Genomic DNA, 14365 nt, shown 5'->3' on the forward strand with positions numbered 1-14365 from the left:
TTTTTTAAAGAAATATCTAGCCAAAAAAAATGTTTTTTGCTCTTAAGGAGTATTTAATTGCTAATGACCCCAAAACATACATGCATGACGATTTCTCTGTCTTTTATGCGGTCTTCTGTCCTGGCTTTTATCGGACGGGGGTGTTTTTTGTAAAATTCAGTTTTTGGACTTTTCTAATTGGTTAAGTGGGCAGAGCTCCGTCCACACCCATCCAATCCTAACAAAGCAGTTTTTGAAAGTTAAAGTCTTAATAAATCATACCAAAGGATCTTTTTCCTACTTCAATTGGAAGGAAAACACTTCAGATACAAAATGGGTGATAAATTAAAGGAAACGCAACATAAAGTGTCACAGAAAGGATTCATTGGAGGAGGGCTTTAAGAATAGTTTGAGACTCTCTGTCTCTCCTTTTTTATTGGTTGAGTCTAAATGAACAAATGTAAGAATATTGCACTGAAGCTTTGTTTAACAATGTTTTGTCCAATAGAATAGTGTAACTCTTAAATGAAGAGAGAGTTTGAACCAAGCAGTCTCGTATGCATGCTTGATGCTTTTGTTTATATTTTGTAGGACTTTTGCTCCCATGTGGGACGTGTTCAGAGTGTCTTCAGACAAACTGGCCCTCTGCCACCTCGAGCTGATGAGGAAGATGAATGATCTCATCCGGGACATCAACAAGTACGCGGATGAGCAGGTCAAAATTCACCGCAAGGTATGTGCCTCTGATGAGGATGCATTGCTCCTGTCCTGAGAGAGAACTGACTGATTTTTGAGCCTCTGTGAGTTTCTCTGAGGATAGACTTTTACATTTTCTCATTGCTTCATCGAGATCTCTGTCATCCTGATCTAATTTATCTCACAGAGAATCCCATTACTGTCTTCTCCCTCCATGGTAATTACTGCATTTCCCCTTAAAGTACAATGATGATCTGTACAGGATGTCCATATGTTTTTTTTCTTTTTTTCGATGTGTCTGTGGGCTTATCACCTAGACAAAGGAGGAGATGGTGGGGACAGTGGAGGCGGTGCAGGCGCTGCAGGCTCAGAGCGGCCACCTTCAGAAGTCAAAGGAGGGTTACCACGCCAAGTGTTTGGAGCTGGACCGGCTCAGAAAGGAAGGAGCTCCACAGAAAGAGCTGGAGAAAGTGAGCTACCACTACCTTTTTTTTCCTTTTGTTTTTATCATTCTTTTTATTTCAGTTCAGTATGGACATTACAGCGTGAACATTTCTGGAACATTTTTACATTAAATGAAGTAACTTCACATACAGCAAAAGTACAAAAGACAAACGAAAAACATCACATTCAAATGGAGGGGGGTGACCACTGCTTTCTATACCAATATCACTTTCCTATACTTTTACTTATCAATTAATCACAACAATATGCAGTGGAGTACGTCTCTACTTATTCTAACGGTGCGTTCAGACCGGACGCGTAGCGAATATTTCGCGCGACAAGATTACATACAAAGTCAATGCAAACACGCGAATAGACGCGAATTTTTGCCGGCGGCGCGAATCGCGAGTTTCGCGCGACGCGAATTAAACAACGCGAATTCGCGTGAGTTCAATAAATTCAACTTTGGCGAAATATTCGCGTGACGCTGTGTCGGGACAGCCTATCAGCGTTGAGATTCTGGACGACAGTGTCCGAGATAGCTACATACATGAGAGAGAGGAGAAAAGAGGCAGGAAGGAGGAGTGGGTCGGCAGGAGGGACAGGAAAAAGGTGGAAGTACTCTGCGGTCCTCTCTCCGTGCTGAGTGCGCCTCCGGATGATGTCACTCGCCCAGACACGACGGCGTGTTTTCCGACGTATCTCGGACTTCCAGAGCAGGTACAGGGACGCTATGCTTGTCATGGTTGATGACAGAATGAAATGGAGGGAATTATTTGGCGCTAAATAGTCTCTTGGGCGAAAATTCGCGAGTTATTTACTCGCGCGAGTGACGCGAGTAAATTCAACGCGACGCGAAAATTCGCTACGCGTCCGGTCTGAACACACGGTAAGGGTAGTGTGATGTGTGCCTCAACATAATCCAGAAAAGTTCCCCATATTTTATTGTAGTTTTTTGCTGATCCTTTCAAAGAGTATCTTATATTTTCAAGTTTGAGAAAATAAAGTTCATTATTGATCCAGTGTGTAAATGTTGGGGGTTTGCAGTCCTTCAATTTGATCAAAAACAGCCGCCTGGCCAGAAGCGTGAGAAAAGCAATGCTATTTGCTAGTGCCCTATTTAGACCTAGATGATCAGGTGTAACACCATATAGCCCAATTAAAGGGCATGGTGAGATTTGCTGTCCCAGGAAGCCTGACATTGTGCTAAAGATGGATGACCAATAATGGTCTAGCTTTGGGCATGACCAGAACATGTGATATGTGATGCTGGGTTGCACTTACATCGATCACATAATGGGTCTATATCAGAAAACCGTTTAGATAGTTTGAGTTTAGTCCAATGGATGCGATGCAGAGTCTTGAACTGTATTAACCCATGTCTTGCACAGATTGATGAGCTATAAACTCTGCTCAAAGTGGTCTCCCAAAATTTGTCATCGAAAGATTCCCCAAGCACACCTTTGCATTGAGATGTTTTGATGTTAGAAGTGAATGAAGGCGAAAGTGCTGTCCCACTTCCTTTATTATCAAGATTGTTTTCAGAGTTCAGACAGAACAGCAGCTAATTAACTGTCCTTTTGTAAGAAAATGAAAGGGTTGCTTCACAGTTATTAGGCAAAAAGACATGTTTTCTCACTTACCTGTTGTTGTGTCTAGCCATGCAGATAGTTTTTGTTTTATTTGTTTAGAATTTCTCTCTCTGAGTTTCTGCCTTCACCTTGGTAAAATGAAAGTGAGTAATTTTCAGAGTCAAATGTCTAAGCAGGAAGTAGCAAAGGATCACACTGCTCACTCTTTCTTTCTTTCTTTTTTGGATTAAATTGGCAAAATCTTGTCCAACAGTGTCCAACTGAGGGTCAGCTGGGTCGCATTCTTTATATATATAGCTGTTTTAAAGTTCATAACTTTCATAAATGCTGAGATATTACCAAAGAAATAGTTCCTACGAGCATTTCTGAAGGCATTTTTTTGTAGTGTGGGAGGACGTATCATTATAAAAATATAATAGGTTTGTTTTTAGGAGGTCTAAGAGTCAGTGTTGTACATGATGTAATAAAAATCCATAATTCACAATAGCTGATAATATAGGAATAACAATAATTTGACAAAACAATCTCAACTCGAGATCCACTTGTTTGGAAGCGTTTACTCTGCTGTCATAGAGACGGATCTGCTTACAGCACTGTTTCACAATTTAATCTGTACAGTAAATAAATCAAATTTTCCTGAGCAATGTGAGGCTACCAATAACCCTTGTGTAGTCCTAATATCCTATGCACTCACCTTGTTTCAAGGGTAAAAAATGACTCGCCATGACTAACTTAACTCCTAAAATAAAGCAGAATTGTTGTATTTAGAACCCCAAATCCATTTTCCCACAAAGAAACAACCTGTCTTTCATCAAAAACTGTGAATATCTGGATTTTATCTCTTCACAGTTCAGAAAAACTGAAGGGGAAAAATGGCTTGAACTTTGGCATTATAGTTATACAGATTAGCGGCAAAATACTACCCATTTCCCCGAAGTTCAAGGTGTTTAAACGACAACAATAAATAGAATAGAAAAGTCAAGGAAACACAACACTTTACAAAACTTTCACATCCAAGGTTGTACACCTTTCCTCCATAGTTGAGGTTTTAATGTGAAAAGATACCATGAATCTAATGACTTCGAAAGTCGTTTAGTCTGCAAACTTGAGAGATGCATTGACACAGAGAGATAAGAGTTTTTATACCAATACTTTGATTTGATGATTTTTGTAGAAATCATAAATTTAAAAAACAGAAATGTATAAATTTGTAATAACAGTATTAGGGATGGGAATACTTAATGGATGATAAATTAATAGTCGTTAAGAATTTGGTCGATCACATGGAATTTTTTTTATCAATCTGTGTATTTTTTTATTTTAATTTTATCTATGACTGTGTATCAGTACTCACTGAACTGAAACACGGCCGAGCGTTCAGTTCTGCAGCTACAGTTTGCAAACTGAAAGTTGCAATAACAATTATAAAACACACAGAAACACAAGAGTATTAATTTGAGCAAAACTAGCTTACTGTATCAAACCTTGCTAGCATGAATTATTAAGTTTAATTATATCCAGAACTTATTTAAACGCAAAACACACTTAAATATGCAAGATTACTGTGAAAACTAACCTCATGTCTCTTTGAGGGCTAAAACAAACCATTGAACTGCTTGACTTTATATTTACAGTTTAATCTCACTTGAGTTAGTTTTAAGATTGACAGGATCAAATCTCTCTTCGCCCTTTCAAAATAAAAGTGTCTGTTATCAAAACAGGCTTTTGCACAGTACTATCTAATATATTTTATTTTGCCCATGTATGGATATCGATTAATCGATTAATTGATCAATAACATTATAGATTTTCGAGTTGGCAGGTTTCTCCCAAACGCCCATCCCTAAACAGTATATATAAGTGCAGAGCTACTTCATGTGTGTCCCAGTTTGTCATGTGGACATGATGAACCGGACAGAGTCCGTTTCCTGCCTCAGTATCTTTGTAAGCTCTGGGAAGTCCTTGTTCTTTTTCTATATCTTGTGACCCTAAAATCCATCATATGCCTCCTCATATGCGTTTCTTGTGGTGCCCTCATGGGACAAAAGTGTTGGTTCATATTGGATTTAAATTAATTAGATGCATCCTGTCTTGACAATTGTGGAAAACAACATTTCCTAACTGCTCAGCTCTGTGAATAAATTGCAGCTGTTGTTTTGTAGGTACGGAGTGAATAGTGAATGGAGTTTTTGTAATCATAGGACAGATATGATTCTCATTCACTCGCCGAGCGATTCATTTTTATTCCAGGTTTGTGAATGAGAGTCAGTAGCTAAAGGCCATCATTTTTTTCTTTTCCTTTTCTCTCTCACTAGGCGGAGCTGAAGTCTAAGAAAGCGGCTGAGTCATTTGCATTGTGCATCGAGAAGTACAACCGCGTGGGAGGAGAGTTTGAGCAGAAGATGAGCGAGTCCTCTCAGGTCAGCTCTGACCCCAGCGGGGCCGAGGGCCACTTTTTTCTGTCTCTCTCCCACCCTGTGATGTGGTGTTTTTATGTATTTCTTCTTCTCTTGGGCTTTATCATTCTGTTTATCTCCCTGACTCACCCTCTCTGTAAACTCCCACCGCACAAGAACTGCAGCTTATCCTTTCATTTATTATCCTATCATGCCTTCCCCAAAAATGGAAACCTCGTCCCCCGACTCCTAAACAGCAACCCACTCGCACACGCACACACATCCTGCCCCCTGCTCATTACCTTTAATCACTGCCTCCACACTTCCATGGTTACTGCTGCTGTTTCCATGGAAATCTTCAACAAACCCCAATGAGTGTCTCTGTGTTTTACATTTGAAATGATGACTGAAATCCTTGTGACCAATTATCTCTTGTAATAGCTTTGAGGGGGAAGTTTCGGTCATTAGTAAGAAGGTTTATGTGGTTCCCAAGGAGAAAAATGTGTCAAAAGATCAAAGAAGAAATGGAGGGAAAATCAAACACAAATACATCAGTAAATAAGAGACCAAGATGCTTTTTTTTCCTCAAACATAAAACAAGCAGAGATCACAAGATAAATTCTCTAAGGGCACTTTTACAGCTTGCAGTTTGGTTGATTTGGTTCGGATCAAGGGAGAATAAAAGACACATTGTTTTGGTTTTGGTTTTTACAAAGAGCTGTAAACATGAAGTCATACAGGCTGGTAGCTCATTAATTGGACTGCTTTGGCAACATGGACCCATGAAGGGCGGTACCAAATGGCTTTCTTTTTTCTTTTTTTCTTTTCCTTTTTACATTTGCAGCCTCTATTGAGGTTTTCGAATGAAACTTAAAATGTTTGTCATTATATTTTATGATGTTATCACTCAAAACTGCCAAGTTTTGGCAAATGATTTTTTAAGTAATTTGCTATTTATTTACTATAATTTACTGCTACTTAATAGTGTTAGAGCCAAAGAACATTATATTGTGGTTCTACACTCACCGGCCACTTTATTAGCTACAAGGTGTACCTAATAAAGTGGCTGTTGTGGTCTTCTGCTGCTGCAGCCCATCTGCTTCATGGTTGGACATGTTGTGGTTCAGAGATGGTCATCTGCAGACCTTGGATGTAACAAGTGGTTATTTGCGTTACTGTCGCCTTTCTATCATCTTGAACCAGTCTGGAAATTCTCCTCTGACCTCTGGCATCAACACGAGAACTGCCGCTCAGTGGATATTTTCTCTTTTTGGGACAATTCTCTGTAAACAATAGAGATGGTTGTTGATCAGCAGTTTATGAAATACTCAGATCAACAGCCATGCCACGTTGAAAGTTACTTAAATCAACTTTCTTCCTCATTCTGATTTTCCACTTCAGCAGCTCGCCTTCACCCATTCTACATGCTTAAATGCACTGAGTTGCTGCCATGTGATTGGCTGATTAGATATTTGCGTTAACAAGCAGTTGAACCTAAGTACACAATAAAGTGTATAGATGTAACTTATGGTGTTAGATTACTGTTTGGGAAGTATGCGTATGCCAATAGTACGCGTTTAAGGTAGATGTCTAAATTCATCTGTTGCTCAAAGCTCAGTCTTGACTTTCTTAAGTAGGACTAATATGCTATGACTTCTGATTAAGTGAAGACTTTGTCAAACTAAAATACATGGCTAATCTCACTACATTGAAGAGCTGAGATGCAGTGGCAGCGCTCCATACATCTGTTAACTCCTCTTTAAAATAAGTATTTATTTCTGTTAAACAGTCTCACTTATATTATTGTAATCTCAGAGCAAAATTAAGAGTTATCCAAAACTACAGACCAGTCTAAAATATCTCTGTAACTGGCCCCTGGAGTGGCGGCACATGGCAGATGGTAATGAAGTGCCCTGCTGAAGGCTGACAGCAGTTGCGAAGAGTCAGTGGAGAATGTTTTATGTTTGCACTCTTTGCCCAGTTAATTGGAGAACAGAAACTGGCAACACTCTGCTCACAAACTCACTTCTCCGACAAAAGCCAATGGCACTATATCAAGACAATTCCCCTGAACCAGACAGCGACAAATGAGTTGGCTGAATTAAAAGCAGGATCAAACTTAAATAGTAAATCCTCTTGAATTATCGCTGGTTTAAAGACCTGGCAACCCGGTGCCTCTTCTGCTGGCTGGATGTCTCTCTTTAGCTGCTGCTCAAATCTCCTTCAAAGGCTGGTTTCACTTTATTGCATTCATGTGGAGGTTAAAGATTCGGTTTTATCTGATTCTGGTTCATCCTATGTCTTTTCTTCCTTCATTTTCTCTTTATAAAGGGACAAAAATCTGACAGAAATAAATCATAACTATAGATCATCTTGGAAATTGGGCCAGGGGAGTAAACTCTCTACTTATTACAACGCCTACTTTATGCCTCCTTGCATGGTTGCTATCACAGTCAAAAATATGTGTCCACAGACAGACATAAACTGTCTCCAGGGCCACATTTTGCCATGATGACACACACACACACACACACACACGCACGCATGCACGCCATCCACATGCTGGTCACAACCACAGCAACAAATAATAAAGCACAACAACAAATAAGCAATAACTTTAAACCAGACAAACCAGACAAAAAACTAAGTAAAAAGACAGCCTCATATCAACAAACATATCCAGTATATCACCAGGTCTAACAACATATTTATAATTAGACATAAACAAGACGCAAATCCTTGTTCTCAGTCTAATTTAATTTAATTTATAGCGCTATTTTCTTACTGGGAAATTACCCACGTCTCAGCATAATTACTGGGAAAGTTGCATTGCTTTCCTGTAGCTTTGATGTGGTTTTCAAAGTATTTAATGAGAACAAAAAGGTCAATGAAAGATTTCAACCCACAGAGGAAGAGAAATTAACCAGCAGTGGAGTTTTGAGGTTTTCACATGGTAACATTTATTTGTGTGTGTACATTTTTGTGAGTGCAGAAGTTTCAGGAAATCGAGGAGACCCACCTGCGGCAGATGAAACAGCTGATCAAAGGTTACTCCCACTCCATAGAGGACACACATGTTCAAGTGGGACAGGTATGTTGTAGCCAAACTACCAAATACATTTATTTTCATTAATCTGTATATTTCTATAAGATGTTTTTTTCTCATATTAAGATTAAAGTATATGGGAAAGCATCCCTGCCAGTGTGTTATTCTTTATGACACAAGAATAGAACTAATGTTAATAGTGAATCATGTACCATCATTACAAACATTACAACATGTTCAGAGGGATACAACGGAAGCTATTTTTGGGGGACTGGATCATTTTCGAATTATTTTTTATTTTTTTTAAGAGAAAACAAACATGAAAAAAATATTCTCCACAAAAAAACAGAAAAAAAAACATTCTAAAATCCTTTGCAAAATTTAAACAAAAAAAGAAATTACAAAAAAAAATAGTTATAGTAGTTATTCAATTTCTTGTTCATTTTAAATTTGTCTTGATAATAACCAAAATCATGAGCAAGAAAACCATGGAAAATGGCTAGATATCAGCTCTTAAATTAAACTCTTATGAGCTATTTTTGTTGTTATCATTATATTTGTCCAATCAAATGTACCTGTAGTTGTACCAGGCATTAACATGAACCAGAAAATTAAGAAAACAAGGGTGGTCTAATCATTTTTTCCATGATTGTATGTATATAAATAAAATGTTATATACATATTTTACTTTAAAAAGTTTTCACGTGTAGCTTTGATAACAAAACAATGTTTTTTATGTCACCTTTTCTGATATTACAAACAATCATTGTTGTTCTTCCCGGTTGCAGGTCCATGAGGAGTTCAAGCAGAATGTGGAAAATATCGGCATTGATAATCTCGTCCAGAAATTTGCAGAGCTGAAGGGCACGGGCAAAGACAGGCCAGGTGCAGTTCAGCTCACCAGGATGAATGTTTGGCTTGTTTCCAGCAGGAGTGAAATAAACACACAACTTCAGCGGCTTACATAACAATAAAAATATGTAAACACCCACACTAAAACCAGTATTGCGGAAGCAGAAATAATTGATAGTTACAAAATACAACAGATTTGACTTTACATGCATTTTTTAGTGTGTTTTCTGAATGTCATCTGCAGCTCTGGTTGGTTTTGAGGAGTACATGACAGCTTTGGCACCAGAAGGTGGGAAGAAGAGTCGAGCAAAAGCCTTCAGGATCCCTGGGCTCGGCAAGAGAGACAAGGAGCCAGACTCCACGTGAGTGTGTGCACAGACACACACACATGTTGTACTCCACAAGCTCCTGAAAATGTACTTTTGTCTTTAACACAGGCTTCAGTCTGAGATACTACTGAATAGTGAAACCAAAATACATGTGTGTTTGTTTGTATTTGCAGAGACTCGGCAGTGACGGAGACACCAGTGAGTATCAGATATATTTCACACCGAAACACTGCAGCTCCCAAACCACTTACTCAATTATCAGTCCTGTCTGACTCCTGCAGACACTTCTGCACTGTGAGAAGAGTGTATTTAAAAAAGAAATTTGGATGAGGGTGGAAAGAGAATGAGTGTGTCTGTTTGTAGAGAGGTGAGCAGGAAATCATGAGTATGTGATAATGACATAACTGACGGTGTGGGGTTTCCCAGGTTTATTTCCGGTACTTCTGAGAAGAGGTTTCTGAGATACTTTGGCAGCAACAGTGTGTGTGTGTGTGTGTGTGTGTGTGTGTGTGTGTGTGTGTGTGTGTTTGGGTGTGTGCGTTTGTATGTGAAAGGGCTATGGATGCTGCCATCTAACAGACTGATGTTGAAACGGAGAGTAAACAGCAGATCACAGAGCCACTGGTGCTGCTATTTGACACTTTCAGGACATCAGGGTTTGGACCGTAGTGTGACAGGTACTCGTAATGTTAGCAGAGGCCACTTTTAAACATGTTGCATAACAATATATCCACATAGACTCTTCTTCTACATTCAACACTACTAGAAAGTTTACCAAGAAAACTAGCTTTAGATCATAATGGAGTGCCAATTTGTGTTTTCCACAAATGTATTATTTTGAAAGGATGTTGACTAAATAGGATAAAATAAGAACTTTATGCAAAGGAACCACTTCAAGCTGCATTTATTGATTTTGGGCTAGCTTAGAAGATGTTGGATAAATTTATCTACATGTTTGGCCTTTTGCAATTATTTACAATAGCAGGACAAAATCATTTGTGACTAGCAAACCATTGTGTTTGACCCTTCGTCAAATACATTCTACCTCGGAAAGTGGTTTGAGTAAAACAATTACAATAGGTGATTGGATCTTGGTGATTGTTTACACTGACCACATGTGATGCGATCACACACATTTAAGTGTAAACAGGATCTTTGTCAGATTTGATTCCCCTGTATCAGTGTTAACAATTGCTTTCTAGCAGACCAAATTATCATCTCTTCGGAATCTATCTGGAAAATATCTGTTTTTTCAGCTGCTGAATTTTCTTCTATGTTCAAAGCTGTCTGCTATTTTGTGTTGAGCAAGTAGCGTACAGTGAGATTTTAGAAAATTTTTAAATGAAACTGCAGCCCATAAACAATGCTATTCAATGCTAGAGCAGTGAGAGTCAACCAGAACAGTAAAGCTGCAGGCAGACACATAAACAACGAGATGAAACTCAATATAAAACCCCGTAAAGCCGAGAGGAGCTGCAGATTCAGGTGATAATTCTGTGGAGGTTCCTCACTATGAGGAACCTCTTTGACATTGTTTTTGCATTGTCATTTGTATCATTATTATTAGGTGTTTAACGGTTCGCAAAAGTAAAGGTTCAGTTCATACCTTGGTTTAGGAGTCTGGGAGGTTCTGTGAAACTGTGCAAAAAAACCCTGAATGCATAAATGTACGGTTCTTTTAATTAATTCTGGACAGAAAGTGGTGTCAAAGTGTCACTGACGGACACAATCCTCCTGCTGGAGACTGAGGTCACATTTTGCCCTCTGGCAACTTTGCTAAACTATTTTCATCATAAATAATGAACTCTTCTGTATTATAACAATACTAAACACTTTCCCAAAAAGCAACAGGTCACAATAGGGTAGGCCCATTATGCTATGAAATAGCTGAAAATGGCATAAAAAACAGAATAATACAAATTAAAAATGATCCATTAGGAATAGTGTTTCACTTTGTTCCACCTTGATTATGTTATGTACACATCTGGATGATGCCGTTGAATTTGTGTTAGCATGTTATATGTGTTTCCATTTGGACACCCTAAAACGGTGGGGCAGTGTCGACCCTCTGCCCTCATTACACACAATTCTTTCTCCGTTGTAGCAGACCAGGAGCCCACAGGCGATTGTTACAGCTCTGTTGTTTCATTAGCGATTGCCGTAGCACGACTGACTCGTTTTGCTAAACTAAGCATATGTTGCTAATAGCGTGCGGATAAAGGACTTCCGCTTGAGAAACTTTTCACATTACATACATTCATCGACATACCGTATGTACTGCTTGCACCAGACCTTCACCCCCTGACAGTTAATTAATTGTATATAAAGCTGCCCTAAATCTATGCAAGGTACTGTACAGGTTATAAAACACAGATCACATAATAATCCAGCCTACCAACTGCTTTTTTTAAAAGAAGGCGGTCCATCTCTAACCACTCCAGTGTGCATTATATCTGATAAAAAAGAAATGAATGGCTGCAGTTACACTAGCCATGTCACTTGACCTGCTAAAATACGTTTACTGAAATCAGATCTTATCAAACACCATCTGTTTATGTCCACACTCGGTCTAAAAATAGCTGCTCCTACGTTGGCTGGAGGGTAACTCAGGCCTCCCTCATGTCTTATTTTCAAGATCGTATGACTGCAGCTGACATGTATCCAGACATCCTGGCTTGGAGAAATCATTTAAATCCAACTGAAAGCACACCTGTAGCTGTATCACACAGCTTTGTTTGGCCTGGTGGAAATAACAGTTATTGTAGTTAGTCATTAACTCAAACCTTCAATGAACTGAAGCCTCTTAGTAGTACATGTTGGCTGCAGAGAGTTGCACAGTATGACAAAGCACTTCTATGAGGCTGAAGTGCCATTTGTCTCCTTGTTGCTGACCCAGCTGGTGTCTGACTCCCCTCTCTTTCTCCTGTGTGTGCGTGTGTGTGTGTGTCTGTGTGTGTGTGCGTGCGTCCGTGTGTTCATATAGAATTCACCCCTGGAAGTAGACGACGAGGGATTTGTCATCCGACCTGACAGCACACACAATGATATCCTTTTGTTTGCAAACACATGTCCCATCAGGATAATTCACCAGAGAGCAAAACTAACAACGCTACAATCAAAGACTGTTTTATTCCAAGAAAAATACTCAGAAAGTTTTGATTTCAAATCCAAAAGTTTTGCTTGCTGTTGGGCTGAATATTCTTGGCGAGACTTGCGCCAAAGGATGTAACGGCCAGTCAGAGAGCAACCATTGATGGTAAACAGGAGAGGAAGTTTCGAAGCCCACAGAGTAGACGGAGCAGGAGTAAACAAACCTGCTAGAGGCACAGGTGTAAAAACAACAACCTGAGCCTTCCTTTAATGCACAATATGTATTTTTCTGCAGCTAGCTGTCTCTCAATCAAAACAATTACAATAAATTAATTTTTAATGTTGTGAAGTACCATGAGAGTCCACTTCTCCTGGTTTGGATCCCTTCTGTGTTCATTGTTCAGGTGAGGTTTCCAAAGAGGTTTCCTCCTCTCCAAAACAACAGACCAGGTCATTGAAACCTGTAAAAACACTAAATAAAGTAGTTTCACCTTAAAAATGTATGTTTCTTCGACGCTGTCTGGTAGACACAGGATGTCCCAGAGGGGCTGTGATCGAGCTGCCGCTAACGTTTGCTCATTTTGTTTCTCTTTAGATCCAGACATTGGATGACCAGGGTTAAAATATAGTCATTAAAAAACAACCTGTATTCAAAAAGTATGTAGTAATATTTTGGCTTAAAACTTGATGAAAAGTACATTTTTATTACAACATCTGGGAGACAAACAGAGGACATGATGCCACATATGTGCGACTTAATGAAACAGACTGTTACCTTGATTAAAATTACGGATTTCTTCAAGTTAAAAAAATGTTGGAAAAAATGTGGGTACACATAATGTAAATACAACTCAACAAAATGTAATTTTTTTAGGATCTTGCTTCACAAAAGTTGCATATTATACCTTTATGGTCACTTTATTTGGAAACGCCTACAATACACATTCCAGTTCATAAAGATGTCTGAAATATGTCACAACTAACTCCCAAATTAAAACCTCATGAGATCACTGAATAGAGTCTGAAAAGGCTCCTTGCTGAGATGGAGGCATTTTAAATGAAGCGTGATCAGAAGGTCGGAGGTGAGAGCCGCGTTTAACCGATTTATTCCACATTCATGGCCTCATTAACTGTAGAGCTCCAGGCAATTATAGAGGTCTCTGCCTTATTTGTTAGCACAAATGGCTAAATGCATCCCCCTCATTACGTACAGATGAGATAAACGCCTGCATGGGATACGGATGAATTGTAACCTAACACTCCACGTCTTGACCCCCGATCCATTTATCAGTTGCAGCTCTCAGTCCTGACAGCTCAGAGATAACAACGCTTCCTGACTTTGTAGTCCCCTCATCGAGTCCCTCGCCTGCTCAGAATAGATGGTTCACATTCATCAAATGCCCTCATGCAGCATACAGTATGTTCCTCAGCTTCTCTGAATCTTCTAATAAGCACAAACACACCTCACATGACGCACCGCAACACTGCACTCTGCTTGTTTGAACTTTTCTCTCTGATATCCTGATTTAATCAGTGAATCAAAATTACTCTCTTTGCTCTTCAAGAAAGCCACAGTATTTGTCCAAATAGTAATATTCACAGATGAACACAGGTAATAAAGCTTGCACCTGCTGGTTTGAAATGTTCTCTCATACATTTTTCAGTCTCTTAATCCTTTTTTTTTCTTCTGCAATATTTTTACAGTTGCTTTGTAATTTTGTAAAATCTGACACAGTCCATGAAATTTACATTCACTTTACTAATAAATACTTGCTGCAAATTCAGCATTAGGTTAAAAGGTAATAAATCAAATCACTTTGGCTCTTTGCATTTATTCTCCACAGTGAAACAATCTAAAATAATGTAACATAATCCAAAACGTGTCCTTTCTTTGCCTCTCTAAGTGCCAATAACATTTTATTTTCTCGATTATGGAAGAAT

At 38.9% G+C, this 14365-nt stretch overlaps 1 protein-coding gene across 1 annotated transcript in view; it reads left to right on the forward strand.

Moving 5' to 3' along the window:
• The window catches only part of fcho1 (FCH and mu domain containing endocytic adaptor 1), an 88117-nt gene that overhangs the window by 53596 nt on the left and 20156 nt on the right, over positions 1-14365 (forward strand). The window contains exons 5-12 of the mRNA XM_059340501.1: positions 571-712; positions 993-1145; positions 5027-5131; positions 8100-8198; positions 8942-9038; positions 9250-9367; positions 9508-9532; positions 12318-12378. Coding sequence (XP_059196484.1) covers positions 571-712; positions 993-1145; positions 5027-5131; positions 8100-8198; positions 8942-9038; positions 9250-9367; positions 9508-9532; positions 12318-12378 — 800 coding nt within the window. The remainder of the gene's footprint in view (positions 1-570; positions 713-992; positions 1146-5026; positions 5132-8099; positions 8199-8941; positions 9039-9249; positions 9368-9507; positions 9533-12317; positions 12379-14365) is intronic.

The sequence above is a fragment of the Centropristis striata genome, chromosome 9, assembly GCF_030273125.1.
Source record: "Centropristis striata isolate RG_2023a ecotype Rhode Island chromosome 9, C.striata_1.0, whole genome shotgun sequence".
Taxonomy (NCBI): domain Eukaryota; kingdom Metazoa; phylum Chordata; class Actinopteri; order Perciformes; family Serranidae; genus Centropristis; species Centropristis striata.